We start from the raw sequence: 26669 nt of genomic DNA, 5'->3' as shown, positions 1-26669 counted from the left end.
GGAGTTCTTTTTCTTAGAGAAAGATAAAGGTTTTTGATGCTGTGACCTTATAAAAACTGTCTTATGGGAACCACTGGAGCAAGGACTTTGAACTTACATTCACCTATGGATGTGAACCAGTGTGGTGTAATCTTTCAAGTAATTACTAGGTCAGTGACTCATCCTTTGGAAGAGGATAATCCGTCATTGATGAGTTGATGCTTCCCTTACAGCTGTAAATGTGTTTATCATTTTGGCTGTTATAGCATGTGGTTTATTGTGCAGGAGAAAGCATGCCTTAAAAGGTAGTCTTATAACATGTATAGTTTCTTAAAGGTTGCAATCCTGCATTAGAGGTCAGGACAGTGTCTGATGAACAAGTTCATGATTGTGTAATGATTTGAAAGAAAACACTAAAAGTGGAGCAGTTTTATCTCTTGTCATGACTTGCTTGAATCTTCATCTCTGAATGACACAGGAGGTGATTTTCATTTTTTTATTAGAACAAACTTTAGTCAAAGAATCTCTATGAGCCTTTTCTTGAGGCTAGCCAGATAAGTGGAAATCATTAGGAAAGGGAAAAGAAATGAAAGAGGATGTTCTTCATGTTTCACTGTTGCAGTCATTACATTTGGGTTATCTGCTTGCAGGTAGCCCTCAGTCAGCCTGATTAACAAAGTCTTGGGTCCTGCGTCATTTGCTGTTCCTTCTTCCATGACGTCAGGTCGTCAGGGGTATAAAACATGCAACTGACACCATTACATCAGTCTTTCTTGCCATGCGGTGCCCGAAGCAGAAGCAGTTCGCAAGTGCCGGTCGGCCGAAGTCTACAACTAAAGCCAAGTACCCCGTTGGGGAAACTTTTTCTTGCTCCTTACCGATGTCAGTAAAAGTTAATAATTGCATTACTTGTGGAAAGCAAATACCTCATAAAGATTTTCATTCGTACTGTATTCCTTGCCTAGGCCCTGACCATGACGTGCCTTGCTGTCGGTTTTGTGCTTTATTTAATCACCGCACTACCCGTCGTCGGTATATTTTCACCTCTAAATATTTTGGTTCTTGGTTTAATTATCCAGAAATGTCGTCGGTTAGCCATCCGACTACTGGGATTCGGAAAAAACGCAAAGATAAAGACAGAGACAGGCCGCTGATGTCCAAAACTGCTGACGGCGCATCTCCTAAGCCAGTCGCCAGTTCACCGGTACTCAGTGAGGCGCTTTTGCAGCCCCTGATACCCGCTACTTCTGATTCGCAGGCCTCTACTGAGACCCATTCAGAGTCAGGTATGCCGCGAGATGCTTCAACTATGGAACCCGTGAGATGCTTCAACTATGGAACCCGCGGATGTCTCTACCTTGGATGGGTCCGGAGTCGCTGTGCAGGCACCGGCTTCTGAGGGTGTATTCAGGCCTATGGACTTGCATAATAAACCGACACCTCCTTCTTCACTTAGGCCTAAATCTCGAACCATGCCTAAAACATGGACGCCCAGGCCACATGCTCAGGCCTCTATGCCTAAAAAACAAATGATAAGAATGGCTGAAGATTTAATAACTCTATAATCAGGGGTAGCCAAACCCCCCTTTCTAAGAGGCCTAGGACTGAAGTTGTTTATAAATCTTCTGACCAGGATTCTGTTTTTTTTATTCTTCTGATGATCTGGATTTGCCTTTATCTACTTATGAGGATTCTGATGCAGAGGACTTCATTCCCTCTGCTTCCCCCCCAGAGGATTTTTCTTTTGGGGAAACCTTGCATACTCTAAGGAAGCATTTCCACTGGGAAAGCCAGGTTTTCTCTGATTCAGAAAAGAGGCTCAGGGATTTCTTACTCCTACCTCAGCATAGGCCTTTAGCTATTCCTCCTGTACTAGACATTGTTGATGATGCTTTTTCAGAATCTAGTTTGGCCCCTGATTCCTTGCCTCCTGCTCCCAGAAAACCTGACAGATACTACAGGGTCCCTGAGTCACACAAGTTCCTTTTTAAAAATCCTATTGCGGATCCAGAGACTATTTCACAGGGGCCGAAGGGCATTAAGGCTTCTACTGCTAAAAATCTTACCCTTTCTGATAAAGACTCCAGGGCGCTGGATAGATGGGGTAAGAAGGTTTACACCTCTGCAACTTTGGCCATTAGGAGTTTAAACTGTCAGTTTCATATGTTAAAGTATCAGCAACATGTTATTGGATTGCTTAAACAGAAAATGATGTTGATTCCTGACTGTGTGGAAAATAAAGAATTACAGGATTTAATGCATTCTGCTGAACAAGTTGGAAAACATACTTTGCAATGTGGTTTTGATTCATTAGAGGCCTCTTGCAGGGCTGCTGTTACTGGGTCTGTGCTCAGAAGGCATGCTTGGCTGAAGGAGCAATCCTTGCCTGATCATTTTAAAGTTAAATTGTTGGATGCTCCCTTAAATCAGGACCGCCTGTTTGGCAATAAGGCTGAGGAAGTTCTTAAAAAGATGGAAGATAAAGCTAAATCTATGCAAACTGTTAAATATTTCTTACAAGTTCAGCCTCCTAGATTTAGTAGGCACTGGCCCTCTAAGAACTGGTCCTTTCCAGCCCCTTCCAGGTCTTCTCAAGCCAAATCCAGACACAGCAAAAACCCCAGGTTTCAGTCCCAGGGGGCACACAGGGCTAAGCAGTGGGGGGGCTCCACTTCCAAATCTGGGAGTAATAAGACTCCCCCCTATGGTAAACTGTCTCAGTGACTTCCGTTTAAAATTTCCAAGCACTTATCAACTGACTGCCCCTTTTGGGGTAAAGATTGCTCTTCATGCAAAGAATTGGGAACTCATTACCCAGGACAAATGGGTTTTAAATATAGTGTCCCAAGGATACAGATTTCACTTCCACACGTTGCCAACATGAAGCAGGTGGCCGGACCTACCCCCAAATCAGTGGGCAGAGGCCCAAAAACAAATACTTTCTCTCTTAAGCATGGGGGCTATTCAACTGGTACCGGAAGAGGAAAAGGGACAAGGTTTGTACTTTAGACTTTTCCTGGTACCCAGAAAAGGCAATTCATGGCGTCCTATCCTGGACCTGTCTACTCTAAACACCTTTTTGGAAATTCCAAAATTCAAGATGCTGACTCTTCACCAATTACTTCCTATGCTAGGCAAAGATGCCTGGTTGGCAACACTAGATTTAAAAGAAGCATACCTGCACATCCCAATCAGGGAATCTTGCAGAAGATACCTACACTTCAAAGCAGGCTACACGGACTGTCAGTTCTCTGCACTGCCCTTTGGCTTATCTACTGTGCCCAGGGTATTCACAAAGTGCCTAGCTCCAGTTATTGCATTTTGCAGGCAAAGAAATATTCAAATATACCCATACCTGGACGATTGTCTAATTCAGGCAGAAAGCCAGGACATACTTTCGAATCATCTGGCCTTTGTACAAAGGGTTATAACTTGCCTGGGGTACACCATAAACAAAAAGAAATCACACCTGGTACCCTGTCAACAAATTATATTCCTGGGAGCAAGCTTGAATACAACTTCCCAGATGGCTTACCTCACGCCAGAGAAACAAATTCATTTGACAACCTACTTCAAACAAGTGGTCACAAAACCCTGCTATCTGCAAGACAAATATTGCAAGCCTTGGGGTTCATAGGTTCCTGCATTCTTCTAATTCCATATGCAGGACTGCATATGAGGAAACTACAGTGGCATCTACAAAGCCTATGGTGTCAACATTCTCAGGATCTAGAAGCAATGATTCCTATCATATTTTGCCTACACCTAGAATTCCTTTGGTGGGCAGAGGCCTGCCACCAAAACAAGGGACTACCTTTCACACCTCCCCCTGCCACCCAAACCCTAACAACAGATGCATCAGACTATGCATGGGGGGGGCTCACCTGGCAGGGAAGTGCATTCAGGGCAATGGAACCCAAGTCAAATGCACCTGCATATCAATCAAAAAGAAACGTTAGGTGTACAGAATGCTCTGACAGCCTTCAAGGACCACATTCTTCCAGGACAACTTATGGTAAAGATAGACAACACCATTGTTATGTGGTACATAAACAAGCAGGGGGATACACATTCTTACCCCCTCTGCAGACTAGCAGTGGCATTGTAGAATACAGCCTTGAGCTACCAAGTGCACCTACAAGCTCAATTCCTGCCAGGAAAATTAAATACACTGGCAGACGGACTAAGCAGAAACCTCATGGACTCACACAAGTGGAAACTGGAACCAAGGATTTTCAACATGTTGACAAGCAAATGGGGGAGCCCAGATATAGACCTGTTTGCCTCTCCCCAGAACTACCAGTTGGACAACTTTTGCACAAGGACTCCCCCCAAGCAAGCCTGGAAAGTGGATGTTCTGTCCTTCAGCTGGAAAAACCTATCAGTCTATGCCTTCCCCCCTCTGCCTCTGCTTTCCAAAGTACTACTAAAAATCAAACAGGACAAAACAAGGATGATTTTGATTCCTCCAGACTGGCCACGTCAACACTGGTACCCCCTCCTGCACAGTGTGTCACGGTTATCCCCATGGCACCTGCCTCAGACTCCTTCCCTGTTGTCTCAGCAGGAGAACCAGCTTCTGCACCCTCAGCTTCTAACACTGAACCTTGCAGCCTGGCTAATTACATAATCTCTACTCTACCATCCCTCAATAAACCTGTGATGGCTGTCATTTTAGAGGCAAGGAGGCCTAGTACTAGAAAATGTTATGCTGAAAAATGGAAAAGATTCTGTGCCTGGAACCAGTCTCAAGGGATGAGCATAGCAGCACCCAGTTTACCTCAGATTTTACAATACTTAACTGAGATGCTTCACAAGGGCCTGTCTTTTTCCTCCATTAAAATCCACGCTTCAGCCATTTCAGCTCATTATAGCACAGAATCTCTCCTCTTCTGTCATCCACTCCTCAAGCAGTTCCTCAGAGGGGCCAACATTTTGAGACCACCCAGGAGAGCTCCAACCTCAGCCTGGGACCTTAACTTTGTTTTGGAGAAACTCACTCTACCTCCTTTTGAGCCAGCTGCTACTGCAGACTTAAAATTTCTTTCTTGGAAAACTGCTTTCCTTTTAGCAATCACTTCAGCTAGAAGGGTATCTGAATTACAGGCCCTAATGGCGGTGGAGCCTTTCACCATCTTTCATGTGGACAGGGTGTCCCTCAGAACCAATCCATCCTTCATGTTCAAGGTGGTATCCAGTGTGGCTCTTAATCAGTCTATTCATTTGCCAGCCTTCTTTCCCAATCCACAGAACAAAGGGGAACAGATACTGCATTCCTTAGATGTGCACAGACAACTTAGATTCTACTTGGACAGGACTAAACCTCAAAGGAAATCTAAACAACTGCTGGTGGCATTTGCTGCAGGGGCAGAGGGGAAGGCTATTTCAAAGCAAACCATTTCTAAATGGATAGGCCATTGCATTCATTTCTGCTATAAGCACCATGGAAAACCTATCCCCCAGGGGATCAGACCTCACTCCACCAGGGCTGCATCTACCTCTACAGCCTTTCTCAGAGGCGTCCCAACCAGGGACATCCTAGAAGCTGCTACCTGAAGTTCTGTGCATACTTTCACCAAGCATTATCATTTGCCAATTTTCTCTAAATCCAGAGCTGGCTTTGCCACTGCAGTCTTGCAGGGCCTTATAGCTGGTCCTAATGCTATCTAAATTCCTCCTCCCAACCATAGCTTTGGGAATCTACCCAAATGGTAATGACTGCAACAGTGAAACACAAAGAACATAGTACAGTTGTGTACACTTACCATAAATGTAGATGTTCAAGTGTATTCACTGTTGCAGTCCTGGTTACCCTCCCTCCAGACTCCTAACTTCTTTTGGCTATACCTCTACCTTCCTTTACTATGGTTAAAAGCCTTTTTGGTATATTTGCTTTTTTGTTGGAGGTATATCTTTGTACTTTTATATTTAATTGCTTCCAATTAGGGGGGCACCTGACATCTGGTGCAAGACAAACTGATGTAATGGCATCGGCTGCATGTTTTATACCCCTGACTTCATGGAAGAAGGGACAGCAACCGACACAGAACCCAAGACTTTGTTAATCAGGCTGACTGAGGGCTACCTGCAAGCAGATAACTCAAATGTAATGACTGCAACAGTGAATACACTTGAACACCTACATTTATGGTAAGTGTACACAACTGTACTTTCCATTTCTTGGTTATTTTTAAGAACTGGAGTCTTCTCTTAAAAAACAGCTTCCAGTAGGCAGTGCCCAAGACACTCATTTTCCATAATGTAGGTGCCCAGTGCTCTTCTCCCTTTTCATCCCCTCTCCTCCAGTTGTCTTTCCCAGCCTTAGTTCATACTGCTTTTGGTGAAAAGGATTTTGGTTATAGGAAGCAAAACAGCAGACTATTAAAGCAGCTGAAAAGCAATTTCTGCAGTTTTTTGGTTCTAGCATCTGCTGACTGATCATAACAGAAAAGAGTTTGTGTATAAACCAAGTCTCCCAACTATGCATCCAAGTCCTTTGCTCTTCTTGAAGCATTGTTGCAGATGGGAGTTGTCTCACATGAAGTAACAGGTGGATTCCCGATCCTTTTTCTATCTAAAGAAAGAAATAAACCATAAGATGATTTTAGACCTGCCCAGTCTCAACAAATTTGTCAAAGTAAAGAAGTTTAAAATAGTCACATTGCATTCCCTTCTTCAGTTAGACTGTCAGAAAAGTTTGTTTGGTAACATTAGATGTTCTTCGTGTTTCACTGTTCCAGTCATCACCTGTGGGTTTTCCCTGCTGTGGTAGCCCTCGGCTGGGCTGAATACCAGAGTCAATGTTTTTCTGCGTCAGCTACTGTCGCCTGTAGACTGACATCAGTTCATCAGTGCTATAAAGCAAGACAGCTGATGCCATTACATTTGTTTTTCTTGCCGTGGAGCCAGTAGCAGAAGCAGTTCGCAAGTGTGCCGATTGGTCACTACCAGAGTTCGGATCACAGCTGAAAATGTCTAAAGCTAATTACCCCGTTGGAGATCTCTTTTTCTTGCACTAACCGATGTCCGAAAAAGTTAACAATTGTCTTGTCTGTGGAAAGCAAATCCCACACCGAGACTTCCATTCTTACTATGTTACTTGTTTAGACCCAGACCGCGATGTAGCCCGCTGTCTGTTCTGTGCCCTCTTTAATGCAAGAACTATTCGTCGGAGAGCTCTTTTTGTAGATAGATATTTTCGTCCTCTGTCTTCTCATATGGCGTCGGTTAGCCAACCTTTAACAGAACCTCCGAAAACACGTAACAAAAAGGATAGAGACAGACCTCACAAGGCCAAGCCTTCTGACGACTCCTTCACTAAACAGGTCGTCAGTACTCCGGAATTCAGTGAGGTGCTTTCACAGCTCCTGATGCCTGATGCAATTGCCATGCAGGCCTCTACCAAGACCCTTTTGGAGTCCGGTATGCTGCAGAAATCTTCCTCATCTTCAGATCTTTTGCATGTATCTGCCTTGGTTGAGTCAGGAGCCACTAGGCAGGTACCGGCTTCCGAGGATGTCCTTTGCAGTACCGATTCCAGTCAGAAACTAATGTCTTCTCTCCTGACTACTGCTAATCTCAGACCGATGACTTCTTTTAGGCCTCGAAGCAAGGCCACCCCTAGGAAATCTTCCTCTAGCCACCATCTTCCTCCTGCCCCTCCGCCCCAGGCCCAGATTCTTAAGATGGCAGAAGATCTTATTTCCCTTATCAGGGGCAGTCAGACCTCTTCTTCTAAAAGAAAAAGGGTCCCTTCTACTGAATTATTGACAGAGCAAGATTCTGAGGAATCAGTTTATTGAGACTTGGAAGAGGATCAGCAACTTCTTACTGCTTATGAGGATTCATATGCAGAGGAATCGATCCCTTCTGCCTCCCCACCAGAAGACTTTTCATTTGGGGAAACACTCCATACCCTCAGGGGCATTTCCAGTGGGAATCTCAGGACTTCCTCATTCCAAGAAAAGGCTAAGAGAATTTCTAGACCTTGCTCAGCACAGACCTCTTGCCATCCCGCTGTTTCAGATGTGATGGATGATGTTTTCCTTGAATCCAGTCTAGCCCCGGAAGCCCTTCTTAGTGCTCCCAGTAAGCCTGACATGTATTACAGAGTACCAGACACCCATAAATTCTTGTACAGAAATACAGCTGCAGACCCAGAGGTCATTACACAGGGCCCCAAAGGAGCCAGGGCTAGTTCTGCAAAGAACCTTACTCCTTCTGATAAAGAGGCCAGAGCTCTGGACAGATGGGGTAAAGTATACACCTCTGCAACCTTAGCCATCAGAGCTCTCAACTATCAGTTCCATATGTTAAAATATCAACAGCACACTTTGGAACTATTAAAGCAAAAGATTTCTTCTTTTTCTGACTGTACCAATTCTAAGGAGTTAGCAGATTTATTGCAATCCTCTTGTCAACTGACTAGGCATTCTTTACACTGCGAATATGATGCACCAAAAGCCTCTAGCAGGGCAGCAGTGTCTGAATCTGTCATTCGGAGACATGCATGGTTGAAAGAACAACCACTACCTGATCATGTCAAGTCAAAGTTAATTGATGCACCTTTGGACAAAAATCTCTTGTTTGGGGAAAAAACAGAAGAGGTGCTTAAGAAAATGGAAGACAAAGCAAAATCTATGCAAACAGTAAAAGATTTCTTTCAAGTTCAACCACCTAGATTCAGCAGGAACTTTCCCTCTAAGCACTTGTACTTTCCTGCCCCTAGCAGACAGGGGCAAGCTAAGCCCCGCAGGGACAGGCCATCCAGGTCCTTACAGCAGGGACAACAGAGAACCAAGCAGTGGACCACATCCGCCTCCAAGTCAAGGAATTCTAAGCCATCCCTCTATGGCAAAAACTCTCAATGACTCCCCACCCCCACCCCCCTCTGTCCTCCCTTCACCCAAAAGCTCGGAAGAAGGCTGTCCCTCTGCAAATAAAATTGGCTGTCTGTAACCAAGGACCAATGGGTCTTAAAGATAATTTTTCTGGGACACAAATTCACTTTCTACAAGATCCCAATTCCCAAAGGGTGCCCAGACTTACCTCCATATCAGTGGGCAGGGGGATTAAAACAAGTCCAAACCCTCATATCCCAGGGGGCAGTAGAACCTGTTCCCACAGATCAAAGAGGCAAAGCCTTTTATTCTAGGCTATTCCTTGTTCCCATAAAGGAGGGCACTTGGTGCCCCTTCCTGTATCTAGCCATTATGAACACCTCCCTGGTGGTCCCCAAATTCAAAATGCTAACTTTGCAGCAGCTGCTGCCTATGCTAACAAAAAATGCTCGGTTAGTGACCCTCGACCTAAAAGATGCATACATCCATATCCCCATAAGGGAGTCCTGCAGAAAATTCCTGAGTTTCAGAGCAAACTCATGGCACTTTCAGTTGTCTGCTCTTCCCTTTGGCTTATTTACTGCTCTCAGGATTTTCACCAAATGCGTGGCCCTGGCCATAGCATTCTGCAGACAGAAAAACATCCAGATTTATCCCAATCTGGACGACTACCTCATCCAGGCAGAGAGCAAAGAAAAGCTCCTGCAGGACTTGCTCTTCATTGGGATTCACCATCAGCGAAAGAAAATCAAAGCAGACTTCCTCCAGGAGTATCATCTTCCTGGGAGCTCAACTGGACACAACATCCCAAATGGCCTTCCTAACTCCAGAGAAGCAGACATTCCTGTCTCTCTACTTTACTCAGCTGGCGTCCCAAAGTCACCTTACAGCAAGGAAGTTCTTGCAAACATTGGGATACATGGCTTCTTGCATCCTTCTGATTCTTCTGGCCAGACTGCACATGAGAAAACTTCAGTGGTACCCAGGGAACCTTTGGTGCCAGCATTCTCAAGCTCTGGAGACCTCTCTCCCTCTGATTCCCTGTATAAGAGCAGAGTTGCTCTGGTGGGCAGAGGCATGTGCTAAGAACCAGGGTCTCCCCCTCACCCACCGCCACACAGATCAGACCCTCACCACTGATGCTTCAGAAGTCGCTTGGGGCGCCCACCTAGGGGGCAGGTGCACCCAGGGCCTTTGGGATGCCCAACACCTTCCCTTGTACATCAACCAGAAGGAAATGATTGCAGTACAGAAGGCTCTGACATCCTTCCAGCCTCATCTCAGGCCAGGAGTTCTCCTTGTCAAAACAGACAACACCACAGTAATGTGGTATATTAACAAGCAGGGAGGGACACAATCTTACCCCATGTGCAAGCTAGCCATAAACCTCTGGCTGACAGCCTCATCCATGGGATTACACCTTATAGCCCAATACTTCCCAGGAATCAACAACACCCTGGCAGACCACTTAAGCAGACACATTGTGGACCCCCACGAATGGCAGCTCCATAGAAAAATCTTTCGCATAGTCACTCGGGTATGGGGAAACCAGAGGTAGATCTATTTGCTTCACATCTCAGCCATCAGCTACAGAAATTTTGCACCAGGGAATATCACCACCTAGCATGGAAGGTGGATGCCTTAACCTTCCCTTAGAACTCCCTCTTTGTGTATGCCTTCCCCCCTCTTCCTCTTGTTTCCAAGGTACTCATCAAGATCAGGGAGGATGGGCCCAAGGCTATCCTCATTGCTCCAGATTGGCCCAGGCAACATTGGTACCCCCTGCTGCACAGCCTCTCCTCTCATCTGCCTTGGCAGCTTCCACAGATCCCAAACCTCTTGACTCAAGTGGGGGGTGATGCTGTATCCAGAATTGCAGACTCTCAATCTTTCAGCATGGCTGATACTCTCGAGGTAAGGGACGGGCCCCTGCTAAGCAAGCAGGTGCTGGACATTCTCACTGAGGTCAGAAGGCCAAGCACCAGAAGATCTTACACAGGAAAATGGAAAAGATTCTGCTCCTGGTGCCGGGCCAGAGGAGCCAGTTCCTCCCTACCTGCTATCCCTTTCATCCTGGAATATCTAGTGGAATTACTGAATAGTGGCCTCTCCTTCTCTTCAGTTAAGATTCATGCTTCAGCCATTTCTGCTCAGTTTAACACAGACCAGCCCTTGTTCTCTCACTCTTTGATTAAGCAATTCCCATGAGGGGCTTCTAACATTAGGCCTCCCACGCCAGCCTGGGACCTTAACTTTGTTCTGGAAAAACTGATCCTACCACCCCCCCCCCACCCCCGTTTGAACCTGCTGCATCAGCAGAACTGACATTCATGTCTTGGAAGACTGCCATTTTGCTGGCAATCACTTCAGCCAGAAGGGTTTCTGAGTTGCAGGCACTGATGGACATTGAGCCCTTCATCATTTTCCATGCAGACAGGGTGTACCTTAGGCCTAATCCCTCCTTTATGCCCAAGGTGATATCTAATGCATCTCTCAACCAGGCAATTCATCTGCCTACCTTCTTCCCCAACCCTCAAAACAAGGGGGAAGGAATTCTCCACTCTCTTGATGTGCACAGGCAGCTCAGATACTACCTGGACCGTAATAAACCCTTCAGAAAAACAGACTAACTTTTTGCCTTAGGGGCAGAGGGGAAGCCCATCTCCAAGCAGACTATCTCTAAATGGATGTCACACTGTATCTATTTCTGCTACAGATTTCATGGGAAACCTCCTGCTAAGTCTGTTCACACCCACTCCAGCAGGGCAGCCTCCACTTCCACAGCATTCCTCAGAGGAGTCCCCACCAGGGACATCTTGGAAGCTGCCACCTGGACCTCTGTCCATACCTTTACAAAGCATTATCACCTGCCTCTTTTCTGCAAGGCTAGGGCAAGGTTTGCATCTGCAGTACTGCAGGGCCTCTTTACCCCTGCTAAGGTCCCTTCACTATCCTACTACCCCACTCTTCAGCTTTGGAAATCTTCCCACAGGTGATGACTGCAACAGTGAAACACAATGAACATAGTACAGTTGTGTACACTTAACCATAAATGTAGATGTTAGAGTGTATTCATTGTTGCACTCCTGGTTTCCCTCCCTCCTTCCCCCTTATATATTCTTTCCTTTGGGAGACTTAATCTTCTTGGGGTGGTTGTTCACCACCATGTCTTGTGTGCCTTATCTTTTGGGCCTTCTGTTTGGTTAGGGCAAGAAAAACTGATGTAATGGTGTCAGCTTCCTTGCTATATAGCACTGATGACCTGATGTCAGTCTACAGGTGACAGCAGCCGACGCAGAAAAACATTGACTCTGGTATTCGGGCTGGCCGAGGGCTACCACAACAGGGATAATCCACATGTGATGACTGCAACAATGAATGCACTCGAACATCTACATTTATGGTAAGTGTACATAACTGTACTATAAAACTGGTGCTGACCTTGCCCAAAATTAAATGCTCACTGGTCATTTCTCAGGTTTTTATGTATTTCTAGTTCAATTCACTCCCCAATGGGACTGACTTCTGCTACTACTGCCAGGGTGTTTAACAAATGTCCAGCTCCTGCACTGGCAGCTACATGATCATGGCATGTATATCTGTCTGTATCAAGCAAGGAATCACTCTTGTCTTAGCAGTTGTACAGGTTAGCCATGGAGCTGTGGGGACCCAGCACTTTCCCTAGGGATAACTGTCAAAGTAGTTCATCTAGCAGGAATGCAATGTTCAGTTAATAAGTTTAGTCAGTAAGTTGAGTTATTTGTGGATGACAGCTGAATCCTGTGGATTTTGTCTTATCAACATTGACTTTTGGAGTCTCTTTGCAAGATTTATTCCAGGGAAAAGAATGGATCTGTTAAGATTTTAAATATGAACTTGGATTTTTGGAAGCCCTTTTGAAGCAGCAGGCTGTGGGGAGTATTCTGTACGCATTCCTCCTTTCCATTACATGAAGGATGTTAAGTATAAGGAGATAAGCAGTTTAGTTATGGTAGCACCAGGGTAGCCAAGACAGCAGTGAGTCTTCTGGTGCATCATGCAGAAAGATCCATTATTGTCTCTGAGAGAATATTTGTTGATACAAAACTCTACTGTAGGTCTTCTGACATGCCCTTCACATTCTGTCATACGTCTTACCTGCAGGCATTGAAAACAGGAACAAAGATCCTTGAACAATAGGAACATCCAACTAAAAATCTGGACATCTTATTAACATAAAATTTGAATACCAAATAGCATATAACTCTTCCCACTTCTGGTAGAAATGTGGGATACCACTTAGAAACACCTTTAAAAACAGATTGACAAACATGGAAAACTATAAGCTTATTATCATAGAGACAGCATAAAATCTGAATGATTTAATGAACTGTGACACAAACTTCTACCCCAACAGTCATTTCTTTTTGCTTCAGTAAAATGGAATTGTTCTCTTTCTCTAAGTTACTGTTGCTACTGGTGTATTGGTCCTGTAATGTGGTTTTCAGAATACAAGAGAACCTCAGATATCACATGTGATAAGGGATATTCAGAAATTTGTGTGAATGGATAAATCAAGCCTGAAAATTGGGACATATCTTCAAAAATAGGGATATCCTAAATCAGGCCTGAAAATAAGAACATTCCTCCAAAAGAGGGACGGTTGGGAGGCCTGCATTCTGCATTCACCACTGTTTCTGCTGAGGTTCTAGTCCCTTATAGAGAATTCTTTTTTTGGAGAAGGTTAGGGAGTCATTCACTAGGAGGTCTTATCCATTCATATGGAAAGAATTTTTACACTTGTGTCAGAAAGGTTTCTTCTCAAAAGGGAGGGATCTGCCTATATTTTGAAGTATTTGGCTCACTGCTGATTTTACATTTGTCCTTTTACTCCAGTAAAGTGGATTACTTGGTCATGACTTTGTCACGGTTTCCTTTCTTAGCTTCTTGCCTGAGTTAATATAATGGTGTTCTAGAAGGGAGAGTTGCACCTTGTATTTCCTAGGAGTATGGGTGTGCCAGACTAAGATGTTAGTTTTATCACTGAGAAATAAATGAAGCATTCACCTCCCTCTGTCTTTGGAATAACTTGGTCAGTCTCTTTGGACGTCTTCATAAAAGACGGTTCCTGGTGGCAGTTGCTTTAGTTAGGAGGAACAAACTCCTATGTATTCAATACCTTTTTTTGGCTTTAAGGCCAGGATAGCTTTGTTTACCAACCCTTCGTCTGTAACTGTGGATATGTTAATTACTTTGAATTGGAAGATTCAGTTGCATTCTTTTTTATGCTCTTCTGAAACATATTGGGGTGAGGGGGTTACTGCTTCATATGGATTTTAAGAGGCAGATGAGTCTATACACTTTAATAACTAAGGAGTTTTGCAAGTTAAAACAGCTTTGTCCTTTATAGCAAATGAAAATGGGGTTCCAGTGGGGAAGCAGACTGTACTTAGGCAGTTGGATAGTTACAATGGTTTCTTTTATGAACAAACTCTTGAAGGCCCATTTAGAGCTTGTTCTGCAGTGGGGATGGCTAGTTTGATGGCCTTTTTCAGGAGGGTTCCTGTAAGGGAAATACATGACGCATTTACTTGGTAAGCCCTCCATACTAAACACTAAACGTGATCTGATAGTCTAAGGCCATGGGTGGTTTTGACAGGCAATTATAGAGGGCATAAGATAGGGTAGCCTTCTTAGTTTTAGATGTCTGGCTTGTTACTCTACCCAAGTATTATGGCTTGAAGGAACAAAAACTGGGGGCATGGTATAATACAGCTGTGTCAGGTACTCACCACAACAATAGATATTTAACCTCTTTCTAGTCTCTGTGGTGGTTCCTGCCTAAGCCCTCCCTAGTTATTTGTGTATGTATGTTTGGTCATTAGTTTAATGCTTTGTTGCAAGTTTTTTTGGTTTAATGACTTGGGTGCTAAGATCACAAGTTAGCTTATCAGATACACAGTAGAGCTGGGACTGGTTGACAGAAAGGGCTTTGCAAAGGAGGTTGGATTTATGGATTGTGGAATGTAGATGCACCATAATGCCTTCTCCTGCTGAGGTCTTGTATATGTTGTTTGCTACTGGAGTAAAGAGCATCTTCTATACAGCTGACATGAAAGGGGTATTGGTAAAGATTGAACATAGGTTCATAGGTTCATACTAGGCTATCTGACCTAGGGCATTTATAAGCCTAGTCAGAGCGTGTTTGGCTTTCGCCACCCATTTTAAATTAATTTTCCTATGCCCTTTTTCGAGGTTAGTATACTGTGCCTCTGTCTAACTGTGACACAGAAGTGATACCCGGGGTAAACCTAAGATCTCCCATCCACTTATCAAGATTCCTCTTGAAGAGAGTCAATGAGGGACTCTGCCTAACCTGGACTGGGATTTTATTCCAGAGTGAAGGGAGCCTCTGGGTTATGAATCTGTCCCTCCAGCATGTCCTATTTATTTCAGTGCTGAGGTTCAAGTCTCTTGAGCGTAGCTTGATGGGATTTGGATTTTCTGAGGTGCAGCATGTCCATTAATTCCGGGTTGGACATGGCTTTATACGTCAGGCACAGATCGCCTCTGAGCAGGCGGTATGCCACTGAGTAGAGCTGGAGTTTCTTTAACCGGGCAGCATATGGCATCTGTTTGAGCCCTTTGATCCTCTTGGTGAGGTACTTTTGGGGTCTTTCCAGTTGCTGCAGGTGTCTGGTAAGGTACATCCCAAAAGGGGCATTGTACTCAATTATGGGCCTGATGAGGGATGAGTAAAGAGGCAGGATGACCTCGCTGATGTAGATGTGAATCCCTTCATGATTAGGTGGGCTATATAAAATGTTCTTCTAACCACTTTGGCCACGTGGTTGTCAAATGAGAGATTGCTATCAACTTGGGTCCCCAGGTCCATAATTACTTCTTCTGTACTTAATGGATTACCACCTATGTGGTAATTTATGGGCACTTTGTTTTGCCAAAGGGGATGACTGTACACATTTTGGCGTTTAGCTTGAGGCCATGGCTCTGGCACCAGTTGTCTGTTTCTATGAGGCCCTTTTGGAGGATGCTTGTGTCAGCTGGAGAGTCGATTATGGTGCCCAGTTTGCAGTCATCTGCGAACTTGGTCAGCCACAGTCCTTCCGTGTTGGCCTGTACCTCCGAGAAATATATACCGAACAAAGAGGTCCCAGGACTGAGCCTTGTGGGATGCCACTTGTAACTGGTTTGGAGTCTGACATGGCTCCAGCAATTCTAACCATGTGGGTTCTGTCCTTGAGCCAGTTTGCAACCCATCTAGTGACATAGGGGTTTATATTTAAGCTGGTGAGCTTATCTATAATGCCCGATTGGGGTATTGTATCGAAGGCTTTTGCGAGGTCCAGGTAGGCTGTGTGGACCACCTTCCCCTCATCAATGGCCTTGGTGACTGTTTCAAAGAAATCGACCAGGTTTAAGAGGCAGGATCTGCCCTTAACAAAGCCGAACTGGGTAGGATCCAGTGTCTGTAGGTCCCCAATATCTTTATTTATGAGGTCCATGATGATCCTTTCCATAGCTTTGCAGACCAAGCTAGTCAGGCTTATGGGGCGATAGTTTCCAGGATCCGTTGAGGCACCACCTTTGTGGAGAGGGACCACTATTGCTGTACGCCACTCTTTGGGTACATATCCTGTAGTAAGGCTGAGATTGAACAGTAGTTTTATGTTTGGGTTTAGCTCTTCTTGGAGTTCATGTAGGACGCAGTCCGGGACACCATCTGGTCCCATTGATGCTGTGTTTTTTGCTTTGGAGAGGGCGGCTCTTACCTGAGCATCTGAGATGTCAGGGGGGCAGCACTCTGCTGGGATAGATATTTGCCCTTTTGGTGGGTGGGGGGAGTTTGCTCTTAACCTGTCAGCTAGGATGTTGGCAATGTCTGTGGGTCCGGTGTATTTTTTGTCATTTTGGACTAATTCTGAGTATATCTGGAAATTCCCACCCAGGTTCCTAACATAACTAAAGAAAACCTTGTGATTATCCTTAGTGTCCTGTGCAATTTTTCTCTCAAAGCTGGCCTTAGACGATTTTATGAGTTCCCATAGTTTTTTGCTAATACTGATCAGAGATGCCTTCCCTTTTTGGGATTTTGCTCTATCAATGTAGTAGCTTCCTCCTTCTATTGTATAGTTTGTTTATGGCTGGGGTCCACCAGACAGGACGTCTGCCTTTGGAGGATTGGGTCTTGGTTTTATTTGGGATTGCATGATCCATGCATTCCTGAAGGTGTTCATAAAGGATTCTGCGGTCTGGGCCGTATTTTCCACAGGCCCAGAGGCTTTGAAGGATTCCACCTTGGTTTTGAGGAGTGTGAAATTTGCTTTAGAGAAGTTTTTCACTGTGGTTTTCTGGGCAGAGGGTGGGGTCGGGATGTAAATATCCAGTGAGATTAGTTTATGGTCTGATCATACTTCTGGTATGGAGCATAGAGTCCCATGTTGGTGATGATCAGGTCCAGTATGTTTTCCCCTCTTGTGGGAGTGGTAACAAGTTGTTCCATAGCATTTGAGTTTATAAATTCTAGGAACCTTTGGGCTAGGGTGTTGGAGCTAGAGTAATGCTCCCAGTCTATGTTTGGGTAGTTGAAGTCCCCAATATAATGGTGTTTGTAGAGACCTTCATATTTTCCAGTGTTCTCAGGGTGGTCTGTAGCAGGCTATAAACTGGAAGGCAGTTACATGGATAGTCTCTGATGCTTCGTGCTGTGCCACCAACCTGGAGGTGTGGGTATCTTTGACGAATATTGATATGGTGGGGTCCTTTTGATTGAGTGTCATCTCAGAGGTGCCCATACGACCCAGATTACATGGAGAGACTGCCACCTGTTTCTGAAAAAAAATGAGAGTTAGAAAAGTGCTACCTTTCCTTGTGCCATAACCTAAAATGTTTCTGGCCTTGAGTGACATAAATTGTGTCATATATTTGCTACTATAAAGAATGCCTCCCACAGTTTTGCCTTTATAACACCTGACTCAGTAGATTTAAAGTGTATTTCAAGGAACACTCTTACTGATAGTGTTCCTTTAACCACAGAAACAATGTGAGTCATGCACGTTAATGTGAATGGGATTACAGTGTTTCACAGAGACAGGGAATCTAGGGTAAACCTATCCTTTATGCCTGAAATGGTTTCTGCTCTTTCATTGAGTCAGTCAGTTTGACTACAAGCCTTTTTTTTCCAAAGTATGGCAGCAAAAGAGAATAGATGGTACAAATAGTGGGTATATGCAGGTGACTTGGATACTGTTTGGTGAAGACAAAAGAAAATAACACAGAGTAGCCATTTGTTCATCATCTCTTTTATAAAGGGGGGTGTGACTTTCCTGTGACCAAACAAACACTGACGAGGGGTTGGCTGACAGTGTAACTTTTTAGTATGACAAGTATGCAAAAAAAAAAAACTGGTGTCAGATATCACTAGGGTCACTGCCATTTCTGCTGCCTGTTTCTTACTAAGCATTTCTATTTATGATTTGTGTGGTGCTGTGGCATGGACACATGTGACCATGTGAAGTAGGTGATTCTGAATTCCATTTCAAAGGATGAGGTACTCCCAGGACCTCCCGGGCTTCTGTGGTTATGTTTGAAGGGATTCATGTTGGTTTACCAAAGGCAGTTTTGGCGAATGGAAAAAAAAAATCGAAAGCAGTTCAGTGAAACCACCTTCACTGAACATTAAGTTAAGTTTTTTGCAAGGGTGGAGTGCTCCATGCATCCTCCATGTGGGTGACACCCTTTGGAATTATATATACTAATTCTGACATTGCACAACAGTGGAGAAAAAGGCAATTTCCATTGTTAATCAACATGGTTTTGATTTTTTTGCATTTGCTGAAACTACCTTTGGTGAGATGACATACTTCCTTTTGAAGACCTCTAAAAGATAAAACTGGTATTAGTTGCTGTAGAGAGTCTCTGTTCTAGGCATACCCAATTTCCCTTTAAGAAAAATAAGTGCTTTGCCAAGTACAGGGTAGTGTCTCCAGCACTAACACATGTCTGCAGAAGGGGAAGGTTGGACCAGAAGGATGTTATCTTGCATATCAGAAACTGAACTCCTTATTGTGTTTACAAGAGAGTCTGTTTGATCTGGTTTGCATAAGGAATGCTTATTTTTGTTACCATCCTTATAATAATATTGTACTGGTAATTTGAGGCTGGTGATCTCTGGTCCTCTTAAATTCCCAGAATACTTCATCTTTTGTAAGCCTCTGTCAGTAGCGCAGAACAAAGTTAACAGTGATCATTCCATAGACTAGCACAAGTCTCCACTGCACATATAGAAAGCCTAAACAAATTTGGCATCAGCACTACATGGCAATAGGTATTGCTGCTAAAACAACTCTTGTGTTTGTTTTAACTAATGGTGACCAGATCCGTAGGAGCCATTTTTCAGCTGTGGCACCAGTCTATATTTCTAATTATACAAGTTACTGTAGTGAGTATTTGGATACATAAATGAATCATACATTGCATTTCTATCTACAGATTAATAGTTGATAATGTGGGATACTTTGGGCACAATATACACACTAACAGCTAAAATGCACACAGTTTGAGAATGCCATCTTTTGCCAGTCTGTAAGTTCATTTATTGATTCCCAATTCCTCAGAAGCTGTGCAGGTAAAACAAGATTAATACATTCTGTGAAGCAACGTACCAGTCAAAGTAGCAGTATTAGCACAGTCATACTTCTGGACCCAGCTGAGGGTACTAATTACAGATGTATTAAGAAGAGTATATAGACTACTATGTGGGCGAGGTATTATGAGGAAGCTGACATTTTGTCTCAACAGAATGATGAGATTGAAGATTTGAAAAGAATAAAATATGGTCAGGAACATCTGCTGTGTTTTGAAAGGATATTCCACTGTATACAGAAGGCTACAGTTTCATTATTCAAAAGTTCTGAGCAGGGAGGTCTGTACTGTTCTTTGAGTGCTAAGATGAATGGGAGGCTGTGGGTATGAGTAGAATGTGACATTGTATTACTGAAGATGGAACTCCAAGTAGCAAATTATTTGAAACTGGTCTCTGATGTAAATGAAAAAAAAGGTCTAGCACTAGTAGAACAGTGAACATTCTCTACATGGGCAGAGCAGCATAAGCCTACATTTTTGACTTTTTAAGATTTATGATGTGTGGGTTTTGTCGGTAGGGAAGAGAAGAATGAGAATCTGTCTGTATTTCTGTGGACCATTTCATTGTCTTTATAAGTAACGTTGCAGAAAGTCCTAAAAGAACAGTTTCATTATTGATGATGACATTGTCATTCAGCAGCACTGATAGCACAGTAGAAGTTGTAGAATAGAAGACGACTTGGCAGGATTATATGAATGATCTAAAAGTGACTGTCTGAATCCAGTAATAAGTAAGCACATGCCAACCCCAGTGGTATAGAGAGATAAAGCTCTGACCATGATCCAGGCGATCAGAGTTCAAGTAGTGGCTCAGGTACCTTTTGTAGATGATGTACAGGTAGAATAATGAAGAGGCAGTCCTGCTCGCCTCTTCCATGCAGAATGACTTGTGGGAATGCAGGAGGCACACAGGTAAAGGTGCAGGCAGCAGTGATGATTGCTGCCACCTCAGTAATCAAACAAACACTGAAAAGTAAAAGGGGCAGACGTTTGAAGACAAATTCCTCATGGAGTGGGTGGCATTTCCTTGTGACTTGCAATGCCATTGCACACCTCTCTCTCTCAACATAAGTCCAGCATGTTGGGGGGAGGTAGGTTATAAAGAGAAAGGCCTTCACCCCTGCAGAATGATATGATCAGATGAACCCTCACGTCCTCTTCTCTCAGCCTCTTCTAATTACTGAAGTTAGAAAGATCTTCCAGTGTTGGATAAGCTAGTAGACCTCGAGTCCAGGAAGGTTGCTTCAGACAAGGGAACTAATATTGCAAAGGGACTGTTGATTATTGTCAGTTGATGGTTGGTAGGAGTGAGTGAAAAATGGCAATTAAATACATGCATTACAAAGTAATGTATCATTGAAAGAAAATATGAAAGCATACCTTAGCTAGTGCGGGGAAAACAAAAAATATGGGGAAAGTGATCAGCAGATCATCATATCAGGTAGCATAAAAGTACAAAAAATGTGAGAAAGAATAGCAAAGAAGGCTGGTGGGATACAGCAGTACATTGGAACAGTTATTGCTATTGCAACTCTAAATGTTTTTCTGTAAATAAGTTTACTAAGATGCCATTTGGAGAATGTGCACTCTTATGGCAGCCTCATCATAGTAAGGACTGAGGTAGTTTAGAGAAAGGCAACAAAATGGTGCTTTATATGCATCATAAGCCATAAAAAAACTAGAATAGGTTAACACATATAGACTTGACTTGCCCAATCAGTGGCATGGGGGGGTAAAGCCCCGACTATGGCCCATCTGACCTAGGTCAATTAGCAGTTTAGGCAACTGACGGAGTGACAGGGTGTGATGGGAATTACCAGCCCTGGAGGGAAGGGTGGTTCTGTGGGGATCTCTGACAGAGATCCCTTGAGGAGGCTCTGGGCATTGATTTAAAGGGGCATGTCTAAAAGTGGATATGGCTGAGTTGCTGCGAAGATGGGGCAAAATATCACACATCCCTATTGCACACCCACCACGGCCTTTATCATAGTAACCGCGGGGGAAGGAAGGATGAAAGAGGGTAAGTCAAAAAAAAAAAAAGAAAGAAACTCCGACTAGAAGATGGACAGTGACTCCACTTGTCGCCCTTAGGATCCTCGCTTGTCCCGTCTCAAATTTGAACATAGGAATGGGGATGAATTGAAGTGCCTGTAGACCCAGCAAAGGACATGGGGCACTGGAAAGGCTCTCAGTGTAACAGTAAGGAGAGAAAAGGAACTAAAAAAATGTAGTCTTCAATAGTGGAGGGATATGATAAAATCTTAAGTATGTTAAAGGCTGAATGAATACAGAAGGACATATCTTACAAGGTATGCAGTTCTGGAAAACTGAAAATTTATTATTCATTGAATGGGATGGAATGGACTTTATGAAGAGGTAATGGATCATTAACTTTATTGAAATTCAGGAATACATGGGACAGACATAATGTAGCTCTTATGAAAAGAGAGGGGAAAAAGAAATAACCTGTTGGTTAAATAAACACCTTAGTCATATAGAGAAGTAGGCAAATTAGATAAGTTAAGCAGTAATAATCTACTGTCAGCTTTTGTTCTACATTACATCTTCTGTAGTGTAATCCTGTCTGAAATTCCTTCGCCCAGAGCAGCATTACTTCATTTGTTTTTAACTGTACCTGTCACTTTCTCCATCACTGTATCTTACTATTTAGATGGCATTGCTTCAAAGATGCTGCCATTGTTGCCTACCAGCACCACATCATTTGTATGGACAAAAAATATACGTGTGTGTGTATATTTCTTTATATATATATATATATATATATATATATATATATATATATGTATATATCTACACACGTTATTTGTTCATATGCAGATATATTTTAAATGTACATTGATCATTACACCCCACCTCACTCCTTGGGTAAGCCCTTGCTCTACAGCAAGGATTAGTGTTTTTAGTGCATTAACAGCATGTGCAGATCAGCACAGGCCAGGATGTGAGAGGCAGAGTGGAGAAGCACTTATCCAGCAGGCTGTAAGAGCCCTAGTTTTGCATTGATGCCTAATTTTATGTCTCCGTGCAGTTCTGGCATGCATACTTAAGTGCAGAAGGGTGTGGATCTCTCAATCATGCATTTTCAGATTCCACCTACAATGCTTGCTTACTGCTTGGTATGATCAAGTACACATCATGACACTGCATGGCACCGCATAATTCACTAGAGGGAAATTCAGCAGTGGTTCACACCACAGCCCTCCCTCCTCCTCCCACTGAAATGAATACATCAATTTGGATGCTAATATCCGTTTATTCTCACTGGTGCCTTAGACTGTACATAATAAAATATAAATTTAGTTACTTAAAGCTACATTGTTAAATATAGTATAATTTGTTTCAAATTTAGGTTTCCTTAGAAAACAGATTAATTTAATTTACAGTTTTCTGTAAACTGCTGCCTTATCAGAAGTAATTTGTTGTGTGTATTTTTTGACTACTGTGAAATTCCATGATAGTCATGTGTATGAAGCTAATGCCACCTGATTTCTTGCTGTTTCAGAAAAAAACATGACATTCAATGTACTAGACCAGTACAAGGCTCAGTTCTATGGAAAAGCATCACTCAGTAAGGGACTCAGTCGTTCTATGGGATTCCTGGCTTTCCCTAATAAACCGTTAGAGGAGGAGGATTTTTCACTTTGTACTTCTTCAAATTACAACTCTGGGCATGAAGATGCTGTAGATGCATGTTACCCATATCAGCACAGGCAAGATAGACTTGGGAACAGATTGAATATTAACAGAGGTAGTAGGCACTGTAAAATTTCGGCTTCCACCACAAACATAGCTCTCCAAGTTGAAAAAGGACTTACAGGAGATAATTATGGACCCATCCATTTTCCAGATGGGATGTTGTCAGCTGGTCCAAGAAGTAATCCTCATTTTTTAGATTGTAATGTAGCTGGAGATGCTTTATGTCACCAACAGTCACTTGGACCTCCTGTGTCTCAGCCATCATCTTCCTCTTCAGCATTATCATCTGCATATGATCGGATTCGAGAAAGACAAAGAAAACTGCAGATATTAAGGGATGCCATGGATGTAGAAGGTAATCATATTTCTCTTTGCTTAATGAAAGGTAAATCATACAGTAGTGTGTTGCACAAATGACCGCAGTGTACTGTTTTACACTTGCTCAACATTTTTAACAATCTGTGGTTGTATTCGTTTGTATTTTAAAATTGTTTCTCTTTTATGTCTTTTGTAGCCACTGCAAGTTTGCAACAGATATGTTAACTACACCACAGGATACACAAGCTAACAGCAAAATATTTAAAAAAGCTAATGGAAGTGAAAACTAAGGAATACAAAAATATTAATAAGACCTCCACTACTTGAAAATATATTTAGTTTTGGGTTTATTTAGATATCACAAGTGCCAGTCACCAGCCTCTGCCACAGTTCCACCTGGTTTTCCTTGTCTTATTCTAAAGGTTTTGTAAGAAACTAAACAGATACACAATGTCTAAGTAATATGTGAAAATTGTAAACTTTTGTGTTAAAAAGAAGCCATGTAGAAGATTTTCAGGGTTCACATTTCTTTAAAAAAGTCACTCAGTCTAAAACCCGGGCAGTTTTTATTAAACAAAAAAAAAAAAAGAAAGAAAAGAAAGCTACTTTAGTACTGTCATGTTATGTGTTGAAACGAGACTTGTTCAGAACGGACTGTAAGAATCAAAACAGTCTAAAAATAAAAAGTTAGTCAGTTGTTGTACAATTAAATCAATTACATGCTTTATGCATAGTGAATATAATCAAATTTATGTTTGAGAGTACAAAAATGAAAATACATTTGTGTGACCATAAATACGAAATAAATAGTAAATAAATAGTAAATAATTTAAAAATTTTCAAGGGTCTAGGGAACTACTAAAGGGGCGGTGAATACCGCACAACGTGGCTGGGCTAATATATGCCTTCGGGCAGATAGCTCACTACCTACCAACCTATGAACCTATAAAAGACTCTGGAGATTTGCACCGTCTGCTTCAGCCTAATGACTTGGAAAGTTGCTCTGAGTATTTGTTAACACCAGAAATAACTCAGGAAAGTTCTTTTTTGAAAGTTTCCACTGCATGTAAATTTGTTTTGCTATTTTTGTTAAATTTATCTACCTGCATTTTCCATTTAAGTCACTTTTTTCACCATTTGCAATTACCTTGATGTTCTTCATATTTCACTGTTGCAGTCTTTTCATTTGGGTAATCCTGCTGGCAGGTTGCCCTCAGCCGGCCTGAATTCCAAAGTCTTGGGCCCTGCGTCGGCTGCTGTCGCCCATTCCCTGACGTCAGGTTGTCAAGGGTATAAAAGAAGCAGCCAACGCCATTTTCTTCAGCCTTTCTTGCTGTGCAGTGCCCGAAGCAGAAGTAGTTCGCAAGTGCCGGTCGGCCGACTCCTGAGATTTTCGTGTTTGAATTTCGAAGTCTTCAATAAAACTAAGTATCCCGTTGGGGAAACTTTTTTCTTGCTCCAGACCGATGTCTGAAAAAGTTAATAATTGTATTTTTTGTGGAAAGCAAATACCTCATAAGGATTTTCATTCTTACTGTATTCCTTGCCTAGGCCCTGATCACAACATTACTGGTTGTCGGTTTTGTGCTAGATTTAACCAACGCACTATTAAGCATCGGTATGATTTTGCTTTAAACTTTTTTGGACGCCGGTTTAATTATCCTGAAATGTCGTCGGATAGCCATCCATCTACCGGAGTTTACAAAAAACGCAAAGAAAAAGAAAAACGACTGAGGCCCAAAACCGACGACGAAGCTTCTCCTAAGCCAGTCGCCAGTTCAGTGAGGCGCTTTCACAGACCCTGACGCCCGCTACTTTAGAGTCGCAGGCCGCTACCGACTCCCACGTGGAGTTGGCCATGCCGCTGGATACTCAAGGTATTGGAGCCTCAGACGCTAATCCCTCAGATGGGTCCGGAGCTGCTGAGCAGGTACCGGCTTCTGGGGGTGTATTCAGACCTAAACATCTTTACATTAAAACGACTTCAGCATCAAAGGCAAAGACTAAAGCACCTTCTAAAGCAAGGAAACAAACTCAAGAGCCACGTGGACAGGCCTCTATGCCCAAAAAACAGATGCTCAAAATGGCCAAAGACTTGATTACCTTGATCAGGGGTTCCCATCCCCCTCCTGAAAAGAGGCCTAGGCAAGACACTGACTATGAATCTTCAGATCAGGTTTCTATTTCTTCTGATTCCTCTTCTGATCAGGAATATTCTCTTCCCCCTATGAGGATTCTGATGCTGAAGAATCTATACCTTCAGCATCCCCTCCTGAGGACTATTCCTTTGGGGAAACCTTGCATACCATGAGGGAGCATTTCCACTGGGAGAGCCAAGATTTTTCAGAATCTAAAAAGAGGCTCAGGAATTTTCTTTTGCTACCTCAGCACAGGCCTCTAGCTATTCCACCTGTGTTAGACATTGTAGATGATGTGTTTTCGGAGTCTAGTCTGACCCCTGACTCCTTACCCCCAACTCCTGTTTAGCCTGACCAATATTACAGGGTTCCTGACTCACACAAATTTCTTTTTAAAAACCCTGCTGCTGACCCAGAAACTATTTCACAGGGTCCAAAGGGAGTTAAGGCTTCCACTGCAAAAAAAACAACCCCCTCTGACAGAGATTCAAGGGCACTGGATAGATGGGGAAAAAAGGTTTACACATCTGCAACTTTGGCTATAAGGGCCTTAAACTGTCAATTTCATATGCTTAAGTATCAGCAACATGTCATGGGATTGCTTAACCAGAAAATGTTAAATTCTGAATGTGCAGAAAACAAGGAAATGCAGGATTTATTGTATGCAGCAGAACAAGTTGGAAAACATAATTTGCAATGTGGTATTGATTCTTTGGAGGCCTCCTGCAGGGCCGCAGTTACGGATTCTGTAATTAGGAGGCATGCTTGGTTAAATCTGCCTAATCATGTTAAAGTTAAATTACTAGATGCACCTTTACAACATGATACTTTGTTTGGTGTTAAGGCAAAAGAGGTGTTAAAGAAAATGGAGGACAAAGCTAAATCTATGCAAACTGTCAAAGAATTTTTTCAAGTACAGCCACCTAGGTTTTAGTAGACACTGGCCTACAAAAAAGTTGGTCCTTTCCTGTGTCAGACAGACCTCAAAGGGGCAGATCCAGGCGCCCTAGGGGCAGATCCCAGGCGCAAGGTTCTT

At 43.0% G+C, this 26669-nt stretch overlaps 1 protein-coding gene across 1 annotated transcript in view; it reads left to right on the top strand.

Annotated features, from left to right (window-relative positions):
- Positions 1-26669, top strand: part of PTPN13 (protein tyrosine phosphatase non-receptor type 13) — a 1949788-nt gene that overhangs the window by 314656 nt on the left and 1608463 nt on the right. Inside the window, exon 6 of the mRNA XM_044079819.1 lies at positions 22984-23532. Coding sequence (XP_043935754.1) covers positions 22984-23532 — 549 coding nt within the window. The remainder of the gene's footprint in view (positions 1-22983; positions 23533-26669) is intronic.

The sequence above is a fragment of the Protopterus annectens genome, chromosome 8.part0, assembly GCF_019279795.1.
Source record: "Protopterus annectens isolate FY-2018-M chromosome 8.part0, PAN1.0, whole genome shotgun sequence".
Classification (NCBI taxonomy): Eukaryota; Metazoa; Chordata; order Ceratodontiformes; family Protopteridae; genus Protopterus; species Protopterus annectens.
The sequence above is the reverse complement of the archived record's forward strand: the minus strand, read 5'-3'. Positions and strand labels throughout refer to the sequence as shown.